At 37.8% G+C, this 20,432-nt stretch overlaps 2 protein-coding genes across 2 annotated transcripts; one reads left to right on the forward strand and one right to left on the reverse strand.

The window, feature by feature from the left end:
* Positions 1-1,483: 1,483 nt before the first annotated feature.
* Positions 1,484-9,539, forward strand: cep78 (centrosomal protein 78; the record flags this gene model as incomplete). The annotated part of the gene is made up of 15 exons (XM_083912206.1): positions 1,484-1,745; positions 1,874-2,049; positions 2,345-2,417; positions 2,549-2,652; positions 2,812-2,986; positions 3,108-3,221; positions 3,530-3,594; positions 3,698-3,800; positions 4,769-4,874; positions 5,157-5,199; positions 6,349-6,504; positions 6,655-6,732; positions 7,180-7,361; positions 8,624-8,786; positions 8,952-9,539. The coding sequence occupies 15 exons, from the start codon at positions 1,484-1,486 to the stop codon at positions 9,537-9,539; spliced, it is 2,388 nt and encodes a 795-aa protein (XP_083768332.1).
* Positions 9,540-14,532: 4,993 nt separating this feature from the next.
* cdo1 (cysteine dioxygenase, type I) lies at positions 14,533-19,923 on the reverse strand. Its single transcript, XM_083912514.1, has 5 exons — positions 19,700-19,923; positions 18,078-18,155; positions 17,355-17,512; positions 16,645-16,814; positions 14,533-15,508 (listed from the first exon to the last, which is right to left on the reverse strand). The coding sequence occupies exons 1-5, from the start codon at positions 19,867-19,869 to the stop codon at positions 15,479-15,481; spliced, it is 606 nt and encodes a 201-aa protein (XP_083768640.1). The 5' UTR covers positions 19,870-19,923; the 3' UTR covers positions 14,533-15,478.
* Between the last annotated feature and the right edge of the window lie 509 nt (positions 19,924-20,432).

Genomic DNA, 20,432 nt, shown 5'->3' on the forward strand with positions numbered 1-20,432 from the left:
TCCACAATAATAGAAGTTGCCAGACAGACACTTGAACAAGGACTACCGAGAGAACGGTGCTACGACGTTATAGCCTTCAGTTTTATGTGAAAGGTATATTATTATAGTTCGATTAAATGTCTATTAATAATGCATGAAAGTACAGCTACATTTTGACCGTTTAAAGCTCGTTAGCAAAAACGTTAGAGCTACTCTCTTTCACTAGCAACAGTTGCTAGGAGCTAAGCTTGCTAACGTCACTGACAAATACCAGCCAATCAGAAGACTGTTCAGCTTTTAAGGTACTGGACGCACTGAAACGCCTAACGTTGACTTTCAGGCGTTGACCAAATAGTGACCGTAGAGGTGTTGGCTCTACAGACAGTTATATTCACTACTGGTCATTGTTGCTCATAACAGAGCTATCAAAAACATGTACAGAGGTATTATCCTGACAAAGCCACTATCTGTCGTAGTGTGGGGGAGACGACTGAACATGTTATTGTAGATTGTTTTCACGTTACTTCTTTTTGTTTGCTTTACAGAAGTAGCTTTCAAAGTATTTTTTATAAAAAATGTAACACTAACAAAGATGGATTTATTACTCATTCCTAACCACCCCCAAATATTCGGCAGATGAAACTCACATGATTAATTTGAACGTTATCTTAGCAAAATACTATATCCATAAAATGATTTGGCTCAACCAACCAGCCAACCCTCCTATATTTTTAAAGATTCAGATTTTCGATCATATTGGACCACTATGTAGAACTTAAAACTCAGAAATAATACATTTCCCAAAAACTACTAGGCATTTCAAATATACTCCCTTAATCAGAATCAGAATCAGAAAACTTTTAATGTCCCGCAGACGGGGAAATTCTTTTGTCACAGCAGCAACAGAATATTATAAAATAAGGTAAACAATAGCAAAAATAAGCAATAAAGTTCAATTTAAAAAGGGAAGAAATAGAAATAGACATATATACATATTCACATGATATTGTGCAGTTGTTCTTGTTTTGTTTGTTTTTGTAATAATATAATATGGAGTAAATATGAACAAATAGTGCAAAAACAGAAGTGACTTTAGTACAGGCATATTGCACAGTGCAGGGTACAGGATGAGGTCAATAGTCTATAGCTATTCTTCATTCCCTTTTCTATGTGTTAACTGTCTTTGTACATTTAAATTGAGGTTATTATTTCTACATTTAGAAATATATTTTTGGTGTTGTGTTTAACTCTGGAACATGCAAGAAAACTAATGTTTATATTAAGTCTTTAAAAAAAAAAAGAAGACAAAACATCTCCCCAATCAAATTGTGTTACCCTGCCAATATGGGGTCACAATTTTTGTTAACACATATCCAACTATTTGCTTTTACGACCATAAAAAAAAACCTTGTTAGTGGAAATAAACTGTAGCAGGATTTTTGAATCAAGTTAATACAGTTGCTAAATGACTATTGAAAAGATATATTTTGTTCCCAGGTCAAAGATGGTTCAAGACGGTGCTCACATCCGGCGGCGGGGAGCCCAGGACTTTATGGCATACTATGACTTTGTCTGTGCTAGACAGGAATCCGTGCCTCTTCCTGCTGTTAAGATGAACCTTGACAAAGGGATGCTGGACTTTAATGGAGACAGGGCCAAACTCACCGATTGGGGACCCATTCTCAACTCTATCAGCATCAACAAACACCTGCACCACATTGCAATAAGTAGCACATACCAAGCTAGTCCGGCCTCTGGAGACGCAGGTAAGGCAGAAAAAAAAAAAAAATATATATATATATATATACCCTTACGTTACCCTCACGTTAAATTAGAAACTTGTAAGATTACCTGTTTTGCATATAAACATTAATCCTATCGCCACCCATTTCAGATAGAAGGTACTATAAGTCTAGCTTCAGGAAGAAGATCCCAGCCATTCGCTCTAAGGACATGACATTTAAGTTGTGCAAGGCCCTGAGAGAGTGTCTGACTGCCTCTCCCGACCTCAAGACTCTGCAGCTTAATGGACTTCCACTGAGAGAGAGGGACCTCATCACCTTGACAAAGGTAAACATAGCCTGAGAATATGACTTGCAGAGTAAACATTGAAGTTTAATATTGTTGTGTTTTGTACTTAATATAAGAGAGACTGGAACAGAATCATAAGCTAATTAAGATTTACTCCCAACTTTTCCCTTTACTCTGATATCGGGGGCAATTTCTGAGTGGTGAGAAATAACCTTAGGGGAATACTGCCATTTGTGGGACATAAAACAGGGGTGAATATTGATTCAAACAGATGTTCTGTTTAAGTATGAAATAAGGTTACTTCCATTAAATATATGTTTTGTTTTTATTCCAGGGTTTATCAAAAAGTGTTTCCTTGGAAAACTTTTCTCTGGCTAGCTGTCCAATCTCTGATGAGGGCTTAGAGAGTATGTATATTCACAGTATTATTTACTTTTTATTGTTCAGAAAACCTTCACAAGATTGAACTGTATATGAGCATGTTGTTTTTCTAACCTCCATTTTTCTTTATATGTTATATTTTTATGTTATATGTCAGTCATTTGCCAAAGTGTGAAGTATTCAACAAGCATCAGGACGGTAGACTTTACAGGATGCAACCTCACCTGGAGAGGGGCAGAACATATGGCCAACATCATCAAGGTGCACTATGTCATGTTTAAGACTGTACTTGGCATAATGTGTTATGGATTCTATCTACTATAGTGATATGTCATTGGCCATTAACTATAAACCCAGACCCTATTTAAAAATGATCTGTATTTAAAAAAATTAAAATAAAATAATGCATTTTTTTCTCAGCATCAAGGAATGCAAAGGCATGGTACCGCATGGGCAGAGTCTCTGAGGTATCGACAGCCACAGTTTGAGGGAATGGGAGGTCTCCGCCGTGTCACCCTGAACTGCAACACTTTGATTGGGGACCGGGGTGCTGCTGCCCTTGCGCATGAACTGGCAGAGGACCTCTGGGTTAAAGGTTAGTAGGTATATGGTTTGTGAGATATACAATTAGACCAAGAGCAATTTGTTGTGTGTTATCATTTTTGCTTTTTGTACGAATTTACTTCTGTGTTTCTGTTCTGTGATTTGTTGAACAGCTGTGGACCTACAGAGATGCGGTCTGTCCAACGAAGGAGCTCGTCGTTTGCTGGAAGCCTTGAAAACAAATTCTGCTCTTTGTGTACTGGATATTCGCAGTAACCCTTTAATTGGTAAGAAGCTACCTCAGTTCAATTCATGTCATAACAATTATTTCCATGTTGTTTGTTACACAAGGAAACTTGCATTGTGAGTCTAAAAAACATTGCTCTAGGCGCAGCTTAGATTTTTATTTTGATTTGTCCCAGTTCCATGTTAATTGTAACCATGTTTCTAGTATGTAGTGTTTTCATACTGGGGAAATGCCATAATTGCTGCTATAACTAATTTACTACTATAATTGTTTGAAACATCTCTGTAAAATAAAAAAATAGATATCTGGACAAATATTTTTTCTTGGTGAATGTTATCTCCTTTACAGACAAGGTCCTAATTAAAACTGTACTAGAGAAAGTACTGATGAATGCTGATGGACAGCCACCAGAGGTGAGTCTCTGGAGCTAATGTCATTCAAGTCTAAGTGAATGAGTGGTGCATTTGAATGGTTTCTCCATGACTTGTGTATTATCTTTCTTGTGTTGTATTTCAGTACTGCTGGATCAAGCCTACAGCTTCAGAGCCACAGAGAACTTCTGGTCCAAAGAGGCGGGCACTACCTAGTACGGTCAGAGGAAAAACTACATTTAGGATAGGTATATGTTTACATTTTTTCTGGTTTCTCACAATGCATGTTATAGACACCTGATGGCACGTGATTTTGAATACTGATCATTGTATCCATAGTCAGACAAAACCTCAGCCCTTCATCAGGCTCATAAAACGATTGAGTACTTTTATTGTAATTGACTAATATGATTCTTTTTCCTTTGCTGACTTGCTGATTGGCTGACTTGAGTAGCTTGTGTTATTCGATGTCTGGTTTTCAGACTCCCAAACACCAAATTTGGCATTAAGACATAGTTAGAATGCAAATCTGCAAGTCTCCTGCCTGTGCAAAAATGAGCATAACCTTTAGTGTTGGGTCTGTTTGAAATAAAAGTATCTATTATCTCTCACTCATATTGTCTCTTTCTGACTTTTCACCTTTTGGCTTTTAAGTCATCTGGAGAAATGGTAAGGACTTCATCCCGTTCTCCCTTTGTAACTCCAGACAGCTCTGCTGACCGGTGCAATAAAGTGTCTATGGTTTTTCACAACAAGTCTACCTTTATTTATATTAAATTCTGTATATAATCGCCTGACACACCAGAGTCAACACTTTTAAATAGTTTGCATAGCCTGTCATAAATATCAGGATCACAATGGAAAAAGTATTTTTTTTGTTATCATTGATCCTTTTAAGTATACTAGTGTTGCAATCAATCTAAATTTCTGTTTTAAACAAAAAAAAATACTTAATTTTATTTTATTTTAAATTTAAATTTATTATGATTTTAATGATTTTCAGCTGGACTTTTATTCTCTTTTGCTTGTGATGTTTAGAACCTGCTTTTTTAGATGTAAAGCTCCTCATGATTCAACACAGTCACTCCCCTACTACCAGAGTCTGTGTGTCAAAAACAGAGCTCTATAGACAATGTTCCCATAAAAACAACCTGTGGCTTAAACCTTTCTGTTTGTGATTTACATTGCTCTCTTTCTGTTGCACCCCCCCGTAAAGGAACATCGCATGGAAGTCGGAGTTCAGGCCTTGCTCAGACACAGAAGCCCTATTCCAGCTTCGGTTATGTGCCTTGGCGTGCGGCTGCACGAGCTGGACGCCAGAGGTTAGGAAATCTTGGCAAAGCCGATTACTTTTAGTTAAAAAAGAAGATACTGTATTCCATTGATACATTTAGGACATCCTATGTAATATTTTAAAACACGCAACAGTTTTTTGGCTACAGTAACACAACATGTGTCCAATCAGAATAAAACATACTGTTATTTTTATGTCACAGTGACACAGACACACCTGTTTTATTTTAAAAAAAAACATCCACCAGATATCACTGCCATGGCACTCAGTGAATCAAAGACTAATATTATCTCGGATGGCTTTGTTGCAGAGGTATGCCTCCTGGAGTTTGTGTGATGGATCAAAGCTTTCAGGTGAGTTTTCTTTTGTTTGTGCACAGTGTGTTACAGTAGAAATGACTGAAATTTTAAAAATGGATCAGAACCCTGTCAAGTATAGTCTAATTTTGCCCGATGTACAGTGCTAGGATAAAGCCTGGAATCTCATGAACTGGATGTCAGGCTGATTCCTCCTCTTACACTGTCTTCCAGAGCCTAGCACCACCCAAGACAATCGGTTTAAAGAGTTACAAACAAGTAGAGCAAAACAATAAATCCCTTTTTTAATCTACTTGAGCAATAAACACATCACTAAAGACACTCAGGATTATAGTTAGTCAGTTAGTTGAAAGGGAGTATCAAGAGTAAAACTGCATTTTAAAATATATATATCAATCTTTTCTTAATGGTGCCTTTTGTGTTCATTTCAATGTTTGCTTTCTTTGATTCAGCAAGCAATTTGTTGTGTGTGTTTAGGAACACATTGTGTTAACGTTAGGTTTGTTATGCCAAGTAAGTAGCCACACTTGTACCATGACTTGCAATACAGCCTGCTATCTGGGGATAGGTGGGAGGATTCGGGCCATGATGGTCAGTGTTTTACAGTCTATGAGGGACTCCTGTTTATCTAGTAACATGTTCTGTTAGCGTAGCTGGTGGCGCTAATGTGCGCTAATGTGGCTAATTCTGTAAACGTCACCCAGACGGATGTATCTCCCTCCCTCCCTCCAACGTCAAATCAATGCCCTTTTTTGGTAAGAGGAAATGAGGAGGAGTCAAAGTCTGACAAGATGGCAGCTCCCAGAGGCGAATATGATTGGATCAAGTTGAAAGAATGGGCCCAGTGGAGAGGCTATGTCCATTTTTTATACAGTCTATGGTCTTAGCAGTATACTGAAAGCAGCAGAAAGACAGAACTGAGTACACTTTAAAATCTGTTATATTTACCTCAAGTAATTTTATCATCATATTCAACAAAGTTATCGCACATTGCATATTTTCCTCATATCATGCAGCCCTACAAACTAGCCAGGTTTTTTGTTGTTATCACAGAATGGTAAGTGGTGTAGCCATACCAAACTTAAGCACTGTGGAGATGACTGTGCATAAGTGTGGCTGTGTGAGACTAAGTAAAGTCAAGCTGTATTTTCATCATCATTTGTTGAAATACATTGTTTTCATTAGGGTGCAGCTACTGTGAAGGTTACTATGGAGTCAGATTCAGAGGTAGAGGAGGATGAGGATGAGGATGAGGAAGAAGTGGTGGTGGAAGTGGAGCATGGACCATCTTCTCCTGGTCTCCAGGACAGGATCAGTGGACGGAAGTTTGAACATATGCAGGTAAGTCACATCAGGCTGGTTACTGACCTGGAGCATTCTGTGACTTTCTAAGTTTTGTAGACGGGAAGTCAAAGCTTTTGGACTTTTATCAGTTTACTTTGAAGAACTTGGAGCATACTGTGTGTTTGTGTTTTTATGCACGCCCTCCAGATGGAGCTAAAAGAGTGTCGTCTGAGGCTGGCAGAGGAGCGCAGAGCCAGACTGAAAGCTGAGTCGAGGCTGATGGAGGTTTATATATATGATTTTGTCTGTTATTTATTTTTCTGTACTGCAGCCTTTCTTTGCAGCAGTTGCCAGAATTTTCTTGCAGTTTGTGGACATTGTTATAGCTTTATAGATCCTGTCAGTGCTAAACTTTATGTTATGACACAGCAGGATCTATATTCCACGCAAACATCATACACTGTAGTTTGAGGGTCGGTTTTGGATATTTATAGCCATTATAACTCTAAATAAAGCATTTATTGTTCATTCTGAAATTGGAAGAACGTTTCTTTAATGGCCGATATAAGTGTCTACTTCCCCCAATTTTGTCATGTCTCAAAACAAACTAACAGTCCAAGGGTCAAAGTTGCAGTACTGTATTATGTTCATATAATGTTTTTTGTAAATGAACAAACAAGAGACTGGCTTCAAGATGCTTGTTTTTTTTAATGTCTTTTTCTTTCTATTCAGTATGAGCTGGAGAATGCCCGTCTTCGAAACACCAACCTCTCCCTGTCAGAGGCGCTTGCAGCCACCGGCTCTGCATCAGCACCAACTGCTCTTAGCGCTCTTGAAGATGAGGCAGTGCTTGAGAGTATTGAGTGCTCTTTTACAAAGTTCCATGCTTTCCTGGATCTCCTCAAGGATGCTGGGTGGGTATTCTTAAAACTGGCCGGTGCAACATTTCTCCTCTGACTTTGACAGTGCCAATTTGGTTCTGGTTCTAGGTGGTTTAATGAATGTTTTTATTCATACAACTTTCAGTTTCGTTATGCATCTCTGGTCATTATTTTTCCCCTTCATTTCTTTGAGTCATGTTGGCTTTTCCCAATTCATGTCCTGACAATTATAATTATCAATTGTTCAAATTATTGTTTTCTGTTAATCATCCAGATGGTGCTAGAACCAAAAGTGAGGCCATAAAATTGCTTATTTTATTGACTTGCTGTTTCTTTGCATACTATAGCAAATATTTGACTTTTTTTATTTTCATAGTATTACAAAGATTGTTTGGTTGACTTCCCAACAGCACTCACATAACTCTCAAAATAAAACCATGGGCAATTGTTTAAAGTAAGCTCAGTCAAGACAAGTGTGCACTACCTGCCCAGAACAAAAGGGGTCAAAGCAGAAATGAGTGAGTGATGGGTTTAACATCTAGAAAGAGACCCAGATTTTTTTCCCCAAGAGTTGATTGTCCAAACAAGACAGATATTTGCTGATTAATCAAATTATCATTTTAGTTCTAATTAATTTGCTTGTTTATGGAAAACCACATCAAGTTGCACAGTTGATGTCCATCTTACTGGATTGCATGATAATCAGAAGTCAAAGTGGAGTAGTCAAGTATTTTAAGACCTTTTATGTATTTCTAAAGATGAAAAGGACATTCTCTCATGGGATTGAAGGTAAATGGCAAAGCTGGGCTACTTTTTTGGAAATGTACTTTTTACCATAGGTGTGGTGTTGGATTTCTGTTTCGTTCTGAGATGCCCTTTAAAAACAAAGGTCTATTTGTCCTGGTTCTGTTGGCTTCCTCATTTAGAAACCTGGTGCTGACTGAGTCCAGTTCAAAAGAGAGTTTCGTTCTGACTGGATGTTGCCAACGGTGCATTCTCAATTTGTGATTTTGTTGTGCCTGCTTTTTAAAATGATGTTAAAGGACGGGGGTCTACACAGAATTAAATCCTTTTATATGTAAACTATTGCTTAATAATGCGTGAATATCATGTATGAACATGTCATAAGCACAAAAACACTTTTACCAGTGCTTCTAATACCAATTGATTAAGTAGTTAATCTTAATAGAAGTGGCATTTGTATGTAAAGTAGCAACTTATAAATTAAATATCTCTAGTAGTGCATGAATGGATTGCATGTGCCCTTAACTTTTACTTTAAAAATTTTTTTGTAGCTTTGGTCAATTAGCTTCAATGGCTGGAATTGATAAGTCAGATTTCCAACCACTGGGAAGACCTCAGCTCTCCTCTACAGTTGGACCCCCTTTGAATGGTGCAGCATCACTGACTGGAGGGGAGTATCGGGATGTTCAGGCAAAGACTGATGCGTTGTCTTCTGTAAGGGTATGCAAACTCTGTTTAAAGTTTGAGGATTTACATTTTTCAAATGCACGCTGTTCACGTTAATCACAGTAATAATCCCAGTAATAACATGAAAATATTAATTTAATAATGTGTCTGCTACTTAATTTTTCTCATCAAACTTCCAATTTCTGTCTTTAGGTAGACCACGTCCTGCCTGCTCCCTCTAGTAGACCGGCTGACACCACCGCTCCCAGATCTCCATCTTCTGTCAGGGACTTTTTGCGTGAAGATAGGCTATTAGATGTGACCTTCAATCAGGCTTCTGGACCTGCAGGAGACACTGGTGTAGGTGTAGAATCAGATAAACATTCAAAGCCTCATACCCATCATGACTCAGGTTCTGAGCACAGTTTCCGTAGTCAAAAATCCTTTGATAAGGTTTCTTTTAGTAAAACTTTCCAGACGCATTCAAGCCACCTTAAAAGCAACAGCAACTCGCACAAAAGCAACAGTTCCAATGGATACAGCTATAACAACAGCTACCCTCACAGTCATGTTTCCCATAGCAGCGGGTCTCATGGTGGACTGTCCGGAAGATCAAGTGTTAGTGACATTGAGTCTGTGGGATCAGTAGGGTCAAGGAATAGGGGAAATGGAAGGCTAGTGGCAGTAGGTCGGTCAGGGTCAGAAGGGTCAGAGGGGGAAGCCTATCCTGGGAGGGAGGCTATGGAGCAGATCAGGTCTCAGGGCCTTCGGAGAGGGCAGTCAGATGATGAATCCTTCTGACCCACTGACCAGAGAAATATGAATAGCTCTGTCTCTCTCTCGGTCTGATCTCAGTGCCCTCTCCATAAAGTTATTTCTGGTTCATCTCAGATTTTATACATCTTACGTTACATCTATTAGGGAGAGTGCATGCGAAGTCAATCTTGTTGCATTGAAGCCAAAGTATGCAAGTTTCACCAAATTCTAATCTTAGTTTCTGATTGAGACAAATGTGTCAAAAAATGCAATTCAATGTTTATTTTTGTATTTACGTTTGACCATGTTTTGAAGACCCATATTTAAAGTAAAACAGTTTAATTCAGTCAGTGTGACAGTAGATAGTTTCCTTTCCAAGCTAACCTCATCTCAATCAAGTTATAATGCAAATCTGCAAATCACCACCATTTCATGGAAACCTTTAGTAAGAAAAAAATGTTTTGTGTACCATTACTCTTTTTACGACGATTTTGCGCAATATCTTTTTTAGAAGTTAATGCTGTAGTTATTTTTGATGGATGAATTTGTCCATTAAAAAAAAGTTTTAAGATGTAAAATTGTATAATTTCTTGTGTGTTCTGAACTTCCCTGAAATTTTTGTTTTTTAAATAAATTATTTTAGTTATGTCAAAATGTGTTTCTGAGCTTCTAAATAAAAAAAAACAAGTCGAAAATCATCACAGTACATTAAGTAATTGGTATTGCCCTAATTTACCTGTGAATTTAACAGACTTTAAATAAGACTTTTTAATATACCCTAATATAACCTGTTTATGCTAATAACATGCCATACTGATAACTAATAATGAAGTAAATGTTAACTCATAAAATCAATGTGTTGTGACACTAACTCTGAAAGGCTACTTACTGAAAGTATCATCCACTGTTACTTCCCCATCCCATGCTCAGTGAGTGAAATTGTACCAGAAAAAAAGTGTTTGACCTGTGTCTCTGGCTTCTTAGATGCAGAAACGTTTTAGTGGAGAATGTTCATAAGCTCCCTGAACAAGACCAACATCTGCTAACTACATTGTTATCTACAGCTGTAAAATAAAATTTAGTCCTGTGTCCAGAGAGACTAAGATTGGACCAAAGGATGATTTTTTGTGGGTTAGTGTAGGACACAGTGTTCTGTTGGAGTATTCATGTTTTCCATTACAAATGAGCACAAAACAGCAGTAAAAGCCAAAAGTACAGCCCTCCGTAAAGGTGACTCAGTGTGTAAAGTGTTTGATTTGTAATGTTTTCCCCCATCATTATTCTTCATGAAGAGAGATTTGTAGTACAAAGATAGTTTCAGCTGTCATATTGCTATTTTGTATATGTATTCAATTTAGAGCATAACTATGTAACTTTTGAAAGAAACAATAGCACTTTTGTCCTGTTACAAATGAAGTGTTGAATTCATAGACACACTACAACCTAATTCCCCATACACTAAGGGATTTTGCTTCTATACCACAAATGGTAAATGTACTTGTACTTATATGGCGCCTTTCTAGTCTTCTGACTACTCAAGGCGCTTTAACACTATTTGTCACATTCACCCGTTCACACAGACATTCACACTGATGGCAGTGGACATCTACATACCTTCTCATCGAATCTAACCATTCCCACCACATTCACACACCCATGTGCAGCACGATGAGCAATTCAGGATTCTTGCCCAAGGACACTTCGACATGCGGACTGGGGGAGCTAGTCTCTCGAATGGAGGACGACCCACTCTTTCACTGAGCCACAGCCGCCCCAAGCTTATAAAGCTAATGTTAGCAAACTTAGCTTTTTCAGTTTCTTTGTTTTGATAACATTTTGTTACTGTTACACAATGTCTGAGCATTTGCCAGTATAAAAAAGTGAATAATAACAACGGAACCATGAAAAGATGTCGAGTAAAAATGAAAGTGAAGTTAATTTTATAAAATTAAATTATGTCAAAAAACTTGAAGTAACTGGATACTCATGTGTTGTCCCCGGGTGTTGTTCTCTTAATGTTTTCCCAGGGTGTTGTACTCTTAATGTTTTATGTTTAAATGTATGTAAGTATGTGATTAAACAGTCAATATAAGTCGAACGCTAAAAGACGAGTGCAAAACAAGCTCTTTATCGCTGTCATGTAATAAAACAATGGGCTGTCATGTCACACGACGTTAATACAGCTGAGCACATGTACTATTTGCTGTATGAATGAGTGTTTTGCTATCAATGTACTGAGGAGGCTTTGATAAGTAAAATATCAAAGCTCTTCTGCCGCTTTCGGTGTCCTAGAAGATTCTACAACACTGGCTTATTGTTATCATCACAGACCCAGGCTCTACTTTGCACTTTCAATCTCAGCACTGCCAGAACAAAGCAAGGCGTTAGGGAACCATTGTGAAAATTGCTGTCAAGTTTTATGATCTCTACCATAACTATAGCTGCTCCACAGATATGGAGATTAACGTGGCAGCAATGACAGAGAACAGTGTATTAGAACAAACAAAGAAAAAAACAAAAAAGTGGAGAAAGTGTGACAGAGCTGCCACAACAAAAGAAACAACATGAAAACTGACACATGTCAAAATATTTCAGCAAGACAAAATCAGTTTTGTCTTTATGCTGAGCCTTCTATCTGTGTCAGCTAGAGATACCATCGAATGTCAACGAAAATGACATTCAATGGCAAAGTGACTTGCAGTGAGTGCATCATTCAAACTCCATATGATCAACATATAGACAAAAAAAACAATGATGGAGTCACCTTATGAAAAGTAACACAAAAATGAAACTTGGTGAGTTGTTTTAGCACAAAGAGGTATGACTTCCTCTGCTCAGTGTGTGAGCTCCAGTGGAGCCAAATGATCAATGCACTGAACTGCATGGACATTGGTCAAATAATTAAAAGGGATAGGTCACTCACACAGGAAAATTATATTTGCTCATGTCAGTTAAAACATTGAAAACGACTAAATTGACTAAAAGATAGTGAATGCAGTAAAAGAGGAAAGGTGAAAAAATACATCTGAGCATATGTACTATTTTGCTATTGAGTGTTTTGCTATTAATGTACTGAGGACGCAATAACTTTATTTAACTGCAGCATAAAGAAATGTTGAAGCACAGCCTCCTTTTACAATTGTGCCAACTGACAACCACAAATGCTTTAGTAAATAAATGCAGCAAAACACAAAGGCGGAGCAGTTCAAAAGTCAATCACAATCATCACTAAAACAAGTACATATATGTGTAATCATGCATATATAAATCACCAAAGTGTTCAACTTCAAAATCACTCACATCCAAACCAAAGAGAGAAAAAGAGTCGAAAGTGAGAGGATATTGAGGCCTTGCAATGTGCAAGTTACTAATTCCTTTATATCCCATTGTCTGGCGAAATAGAAAGATTTAGAAGATAGTGTTTTATTGAGAAGTGCATCATTGATTGTGATCTTTTACATAAACTGAAACTCCACCATGTATTTTGATAAAGAGTGTAGTCGTGTCTCCTTGTGTTACAGTGAAGAAAAGTAAAGTGATTGTTTTCTGGAGGTTGATGTTTAGATGATGTATCAGTGAGTCAACACTCACCAATGTTCTGACACCGGATTGCTATTATTTTATTAAAGTATTGATCTTCTGATAGGATTACCACTAAACTGACAAGCCAAATGTATCATCAGCCCAAGAGAAAGGTCCTCCATCCAGCCTGGCACATGCTAATCATCACGTCCTCTTATAAAACAACTGCCTTATTGGGGCAATCGAGCCTGTTGCTTCAGTATTGCATAACACTGGCTCTAGGCCATCCCACGGTTGACCTGGTACAGAGAAATCCTTAGAGAAATGTATTTATCAAACTCACCTACCCGATACGCTGTGTGCTTTCGGCAAATACAAATAATGATGAAATGTGACTGAGGACGTACGTATGTTGTTTGACTAAACTGTCCCTTTTAAGGCCTGAGTGAACTCAAGAGGCTGGAGGTTAGAGAAACTGTCACTAAGAGGGGAGACAAATAAAGACAGTGAGATCCATGATTGTACAGAATTTACATTTAAAATGCCACACAAATGCATGCATATGTTTAATTGTGAAATGGTGTTCCTATTGTCTATTTTTAGCTGGACTGACTCACTTTCACTGGCTTGTGGTCACTGTAGTGATCCAGGAGATCTGTTGAGTAACCATATTAATGACTGTGCCACTACAGCCGCTTATGCATTTCCAAGCTCATTTAAAAATCACCGACTACACTGTGCATTTCCCCCCTTTTTTCACATCGACAGACAGCATAAAGAGAGTATAAAAAAAGAAAAACAAGGCAATGGAAGAGGCTGAGAAATCATTGGTTTATACAGGACACCCTAAAATACAATATAAAGGAATATATTGCTGTGCATTTCACCACATATGCCGTTACCTACTCTCGTATCTACTTGTTGATTAAGTTTGCATATTTGTATATAAAACTAATAAAGGATTAATACAATTATGTATTAATTTTGAAGGGAAATGGAGCTTTGCACGCACACTTGCCTTTCTCATGTTTCAAATCATTCACTGATACAACACTATATGTCACAGTCCACACATTTGTTTGCTTGCCAAGGAGATGCCACTGGATATCCGACAGAATATCTGGTACTTTAATACTACTATCAGTGCACCATTAACAATAATTTGTTTATTGGTCAAGGTAATGACCAATAAATAACTCCCTCCTCTCAAAGTACAGAGGGCAACGCATGCATGAGTTTGCTTGTCAGGCTGATGCTTAAAAGGGCTCATGTGTTACTAAATGTCCACATTTACTGTAATGTACTTTTATGTGACTATTAATGAACTATCAGGAGTTGCTAGCCAACACTGAGGTACTGAGGTATTTACTCACAGCATCCCATACCTAAAGGCATACACACGCATATATCAGATGTTATTTTGGCGATTGACACTAAGAATTGGCACAAGTCTAACAAGAATAGCATGAAAAACAAAAACAAAGACAACACAAATGAAGTTCTGTGAAAGGGTAATGGTGTTTAATGGTCTACAGTTATGGCCAGATTTATCATTTACTGCATCACAGAAATCACTTTTGTATTTGACAGTTCTACGAGAGGTGCTATGCTGTGAAAACTACACACTATATAAATACAGCTACAATTAAAATATGCCAAAATCCTGAGAAAAGGTATGAATTTTATCTAAACATATTGTCTGCTAATAATACAAAAGACTCTTAGTCATAACTTGAGCATGAATACATTTAGGAGTAACATGGAAGCTCGGCGATCTAAACACTCTCTTCCCTGCAAATAAATTACAACCATCGCACTTTTAAAAACAACACAACTCTAAAGCTTTACATTTCCTTTTCCAAATGCAAATGGGACAAATTGTTATTTTTAATTAGATTATACAAACAATGTTACATCATCACAATTTTCAACAGGTGTTAAGACAATTTTGAGTGGTACAAATTGACAGTAAATACAGCTATAAACATCGATAACAAAACTGTTGATTGCAGAACTGTTTTCCTTTTCTTGAGATATAAAATTTAAACACTATAACAGCAATATTTCCCCCTTTTAGAAATGTTAAAGCTCTACTCTTTGACTATGGGCCATAACTTTACAAAAGTGTGGTTACACAGGTCGTGGATAGACAGGAATGTTGTTATTGGAAAAGGGTCTCCTCAGGCCCTGCAAACAAAAGGCAGATTCAATCCATGTCCAAGCCTATTCATGCATTCGTCCTGTGCTCATCAGTATTTGCCAAGCTCACACTGGGCAGCGATAAAGCCATTCTAATTACTGGGTTGTCCTTTTGAACCGGCCCGCTCCTGATTTTTAAATGGGTTGCTTAGTCATAGTAGGTCCACGTTTCGCTTCTCCAGCAGTTTCCCTTGAATCAATATCACGACATTGTCATTTTAAATGCAACTGTTTTCTTCATCCAGAGCCTCCGTTGGTGAACTTTAGTTGTTCTCTTGTGAAACTGTGGTCTCCTAAGAAAAGGGTGAAAACAGATCAGCTTAGAAGGTGGGGTCAGTTCATTAGGCACTGAAATGCACATATCTCTTGTCCTTTAAGCAAGTCCTACCCAAAGCTAAACCAGGATTACTCAAAGTCAGCTTCCAAATTAGATGTTAATACAGTTTTCCAAAGTAATACAGCACCTAAATGTCCATCCATCCCAACAACAGCTGAGAGTTAGAGGCATGTTATGAGTTAAGTTCCCTGTGTACTCACTTATGTACGTACTTCTACTATCTTATCTCCTCTGTTTGGTGTTGCAATCTAATCCAACAACTTGACAGTGTTATGGTCATGGTATGATTATACAACTTGTAGATTTCAGATAAAGCCACTGTTGTTGGCAGGTCCTCTACTCTAGGTGCTCTTGTTTTACATATTTGTGTTATTTTCATTTGTCTGTATTTGGTTTTATTTTTTAAAGGGCTTTGGATTACAATTTTATAGGAAACATTATTTCTTAAAGGTTAATTGGACTTAATTTGAGGCTTTTCTCCCTGAACATAAAAAAACTGCTAGCACATGTTCAATTAATAACATTTCTAAGCCTGCTAAAGCAACCTTATTGTTGAATCAGCAGCAACTGGAAACCCATTTAATGGTTAAGAAATAGAAAATGTCTATTAAATCCCTAAACTTTCAAGGGGTGCTGCTGTAATTGCTAAGATGCTGTGCTTAATGAGATTAGCGAGAGACTATAAAAACTTTACTCTTCCTGCCCCTAAGGCAAAGGGGTGAGGAAGTCTGTGTGCTCAGTTAACTGTTTGTAGTGATCCTGTGTGTGGAGGAAGTCTCTAAAAAATGACTAACAGATGTATGCTTGCAGTCATGCATTTTTATAAACAAATCTTTATGGCGTCTATAGTATGTCTATTAATTGAATTTTCAACAAGAGAAGTTTGTTCAGCTCTCACTAACATCTATAGTGATATTACTTTAGCCTTTTAGTGTTTTGCATGCAATGCAAAGTACCGTGTATATTGTCATAATATCACATATCTCTTCCAACATTTACAGTTTCATAAATACCACCTACAGAATTTGACTTTGCAACGTTTGGGGCTCCATGGAATAAACATGTATTAAAGCCATTAAAAAGCTCCCTTACAAATGGAGTCCTCTCCCCGTGTTTGCTCCAAAAGGTCATCTTGACAGTGTTCCTGTGCCCCGTCCGCTGGTCAAAGGTCTGGCAGGTCTTGAAGGGGGGGCTGTACAGGTGCAAACTGGCGGCGCATTCTGTGTGGCTACCATTTTCCACACGATGCAGGCCTAGGGAGTCTGAAATATGCACAAACACACATGTGAATGGAACACATATATTTAGACAATGTTTGCCACTGGAATGCTGTGAAATGGGGCCAACAGGAAGTAGCGCTGTAACCAACTACTGAGACCAAACATCGCACCAGGGCTCTGTTGGCTTTGGGGGAAATACTCAGTCAGCAGAGATTTGGTGGGAGACCTGAATACTTTTCATTGTAAAGTTAAAACTGGCTGCGTTAACGCTTTACTTGACACAACTGCAGAGGTTGTAAACTTTGGTATTACTCTCTCTTTGCTGTAAAGAGACACATATTACACAGATGAAGCCAGTCTAAGCTTCAGCGATAATACATATCTCATGAGGAAAGAACGTGAGTAGGTTTGTTCTATTGTGCTGAAGGCAGCGTAATATTGTGAGTGTTTTGCTGTATTAAGAACCAGTTTCACACCCTGACCCCACACAAACAAACAGGTTTGTAATATACTGAAGAGGGGAAAATGGCCAACTCTAATTAAAAATAAAATAAACAATGAGCACACAGTCTGATTTCTCACCGTTTATGTAAGCAACCTGGTTTTCCTGGAGAATTCTTTGTGACTTCTGGACCATATCTCCTTGTGATTTACTGTCCGGCCACTCAAACAGTGTCTCCTTCAGCTGACCTTGCAGCAGCTTCATGAAACAATGAGAGTCTGTGTGGTCGTGGATACTACTGCAAATCGCAAGAAAACACACAAGCGTACAGTGTCAGATTCAGTCCTCTTCATGACTCTTGGACCAAAAGCAACATTTTTCAAAAAGTTGAGACAGTTGACAGAAACTCTGGATATGTTCTCCTTGTGTGATAAAGTTCAAACTGTTCCCCCAAACTAGATAATATTAGATTTGTGCATGATGTAATGTGATGGCATTACATTCCTGTAAGTAATAAACCATAACAATTGCATAACATAAACTCCTCTTGTGAAATATGATTGTCAGACCACTAACAGCCATGTTTGTAACCATTAGCTCTTACTGTAGGTAAGTGCCAGCTTCTAGTCAAATAATATGTAATCAGTCATTTAAAGACATTGATATTATCAACCCACAACAAATTTAAATTAATCTAATTCTATACTTTAGGTGTTCAGGTGACAGAGAGACATAAATCATCACCAAAATAAAATCTATTCACACAACCCGCCAGTCTGTCTGTAGAACATTGGACTCTTGTTATCTCTATTAAAGTTAATTTTGTCATGTTAATTATTCATATGCATGTGGAAACATCTCACCTGCCGTGGCCTTCTCCCCAGCACAGAATCATGAGGTTGAACTTCCCATTACCCTCATCAACCAAGTTCCTTGTGTACCTGCAAACGAGGACAGTTCATTAAACAAACAGGGAGACATAGGGTGCATTAAAAAGGTTTCAAGGGGGTTCAGAGGAGAGCTTTTGTCACAAATTGTAAATTAAATGCACTGTAAATGTTTTGGTACAGTTAAGACATAAAACAAAAAATGTGCTGTCTAATTAATTATAACAATGTAGAATCAATTTTTAAGGAAAACCCAATTCTCAATGTGAGCACAAGTATTCATTCATTATTATATTTATTTGATTTAAATGTCAAAATATGCCAACTTGACTTTCATTTACTTATAATACACCACTTCCGCTGCTAAAAGAAAAAATAATGACATGAAAACTTGCCTTGTTATTAACAAAAAAAGATCCTACAGGTCATTATAATTAGAAACTCTCTAAAATAATGAATTAGTATATCAAAATCAAAGTTGTTTTTTTTTTAGAAAGTTTCTCATTATTTTGAGAGAGGCCTACTAAGCCATTATTTTTTAGGTTTGTCATTATTTTTTAGAAAGTTTGTAATTTTAGGGACGTACAGGACGACTTTAAAAAAAATGTCATCACATTGGCAGAAATGGGCTTCCATAAAAACACATTTATATTATATATATTATATTATATGCTCTAAAATACTTCTGGACCCCGCAAGGACAGACAACAAAGAGGTCACTGACACTTGTGAAAGATTTGGTTCATTTTATTCCCATACAGATACTCTTACTCTTAGGCCAGTCTGCATTTCTTTCTCTGTAAATAGTCTCCATATCTGCACGTTTCCCCCTGCCCTGTGCGATTCCGTCAGTCTCCAAATATTTTGGAAGCAGCTGCAGCTCCCCGTGGACAACAGTCCAAGTCGGGTGTGTGGCCGTCCTCAGTGCTGATTGGACGGCTCACTCCCCCTCCCTCCATTGACCCCGTCACTGATCAAAACACTGCAGCCTTTGAAAACACTCGGACAGGCCATATTTTATAGTGAACACTTTTGTGTGAGGTTATCAGCTCAACGTTTATTCTTCTATTTATGTTGAATATGTTTCTATTTAAGGGGCGTTTAGATGTGTATTTACTTGAATCCTGCAGACAAGTCGTTCTCTCTTTTATTCAAATAATAGGCGACGAAAGCTATTCTATGGAAACAGCAGGTGGTTTTCATTCAAATATAAGAACGATGCTTTTTGCTTTTCTATACATTTAAACGGATGATTGCATTCATTCTATAAATGCATTCATTGGTGTGCACACTTTATAAATAACCTATCGTTTTTCAAGGGAAGTTTGACTTTATATAGCAACAAAAGTGCTTTTTGCAATAAAAAAAGCGTACGCATACAATACAGACACAATATGAACAAAAGTAAAACTATGAAGTGAAAAAATCCAAACATTTCAAATAAAGTTACCACAAAAACACCCCAGGCCAAGTCAAGGTGACAGACAAGGCTACAGAGCAAGAGTGCAAAGTGCCTCAGCATAATAAATCAGTTATATCTGATAGGAGTAGGTTGCTGTAAAATGTCAAACGCATTATGAAACAAGCTTATTCCTTACCTGTACTGGTCAAACTTTGCATACTTCATCCATTCCTGAGGATTGCTCTCATATGCTTCCATTATATCTTGGACCTCCTCCACATTGATGCAGTCACTCTCAAAGATTTTATGCAGGACTTTTATCAGGTCATCCAGAGTTTCTGGCTTCACCACCTCGGTGTGCTCCATTTCTCTGCAGCAGGTTATTTCTCAGATATTTCTCTTCAGTTAAAAACGACAGGTTTATCTTACTAACTTTGTGCAGTCTTTACTTTTTATAGGCAAGCAGCGCAATTTGGGGGCGAGCTGGTTTTGGACTGTACCACTATGGGAAAAGGTGGACGCCCTTAGCACACAGTCTGATTTGAATACATTTACTTATGAGCACATGATGAAATATTGCAAAAATATGGCTGCGTCTTCATCGCACTTACTCCATAAAATGATATACCTTATTTTTTATTTATTTTTTATTTTGCACGTTTTCATAAAAAATGTGCACACATCTCACACATTAAGAGCTTGGACTAATCCTCTTTGAGCCCAATTCCACCACGTTGCCACACAGCCTCCCCTCTCTCCCTCTCCCTTTCTCACTGAGGCATTTCTCCAACAATAGATGTCCTGCCTCATTTTGTGGGCCCTCTCCTCAGAAACTCAGTCATCAACACATTGTCCAACTTGTGTGTGGGGATGGAAAAGAAAAACATGGGGAAAGTATGGCCGAATGGTATCAAGAAATGTTTTGGGAA

Source organism: Echiichthys vipera (genome assembly GCF_963691815.1).
Source record: "Echiichthys vipera genome assembly, chromosome: 4".
In the NCBI taxonomy this organism is placed as follows: Eukaryota; Metazoa; Chordata; class Actinopteri; order Perciformes; family Trachinidae; genus Echiichthys; species Echiichthys vipera.

Coding starts and splice junctions, on each gene's coding strand:
- cdo1 (XM_083912514.1), bottom strand. CDS start 19,869: ATGGAGCACACCGAGGTGGTGAAGCCAGAAACTCTGGATGACCTGATA. Junction 16,815..17,354: donor CCAGGTTGCTTACATAAACG/GTGAGAAATCAG, acceptor TGCATATTTCAG/ACTCCCTAGGCCTGCATCGT. Junction 15,509..16,644: donor ACGGGGAGAGGACTCCATTT/GTAAGGGAGCTT, acceptor CCCTTTTCTTAG/GAGACCACAGTTTCACAAGA.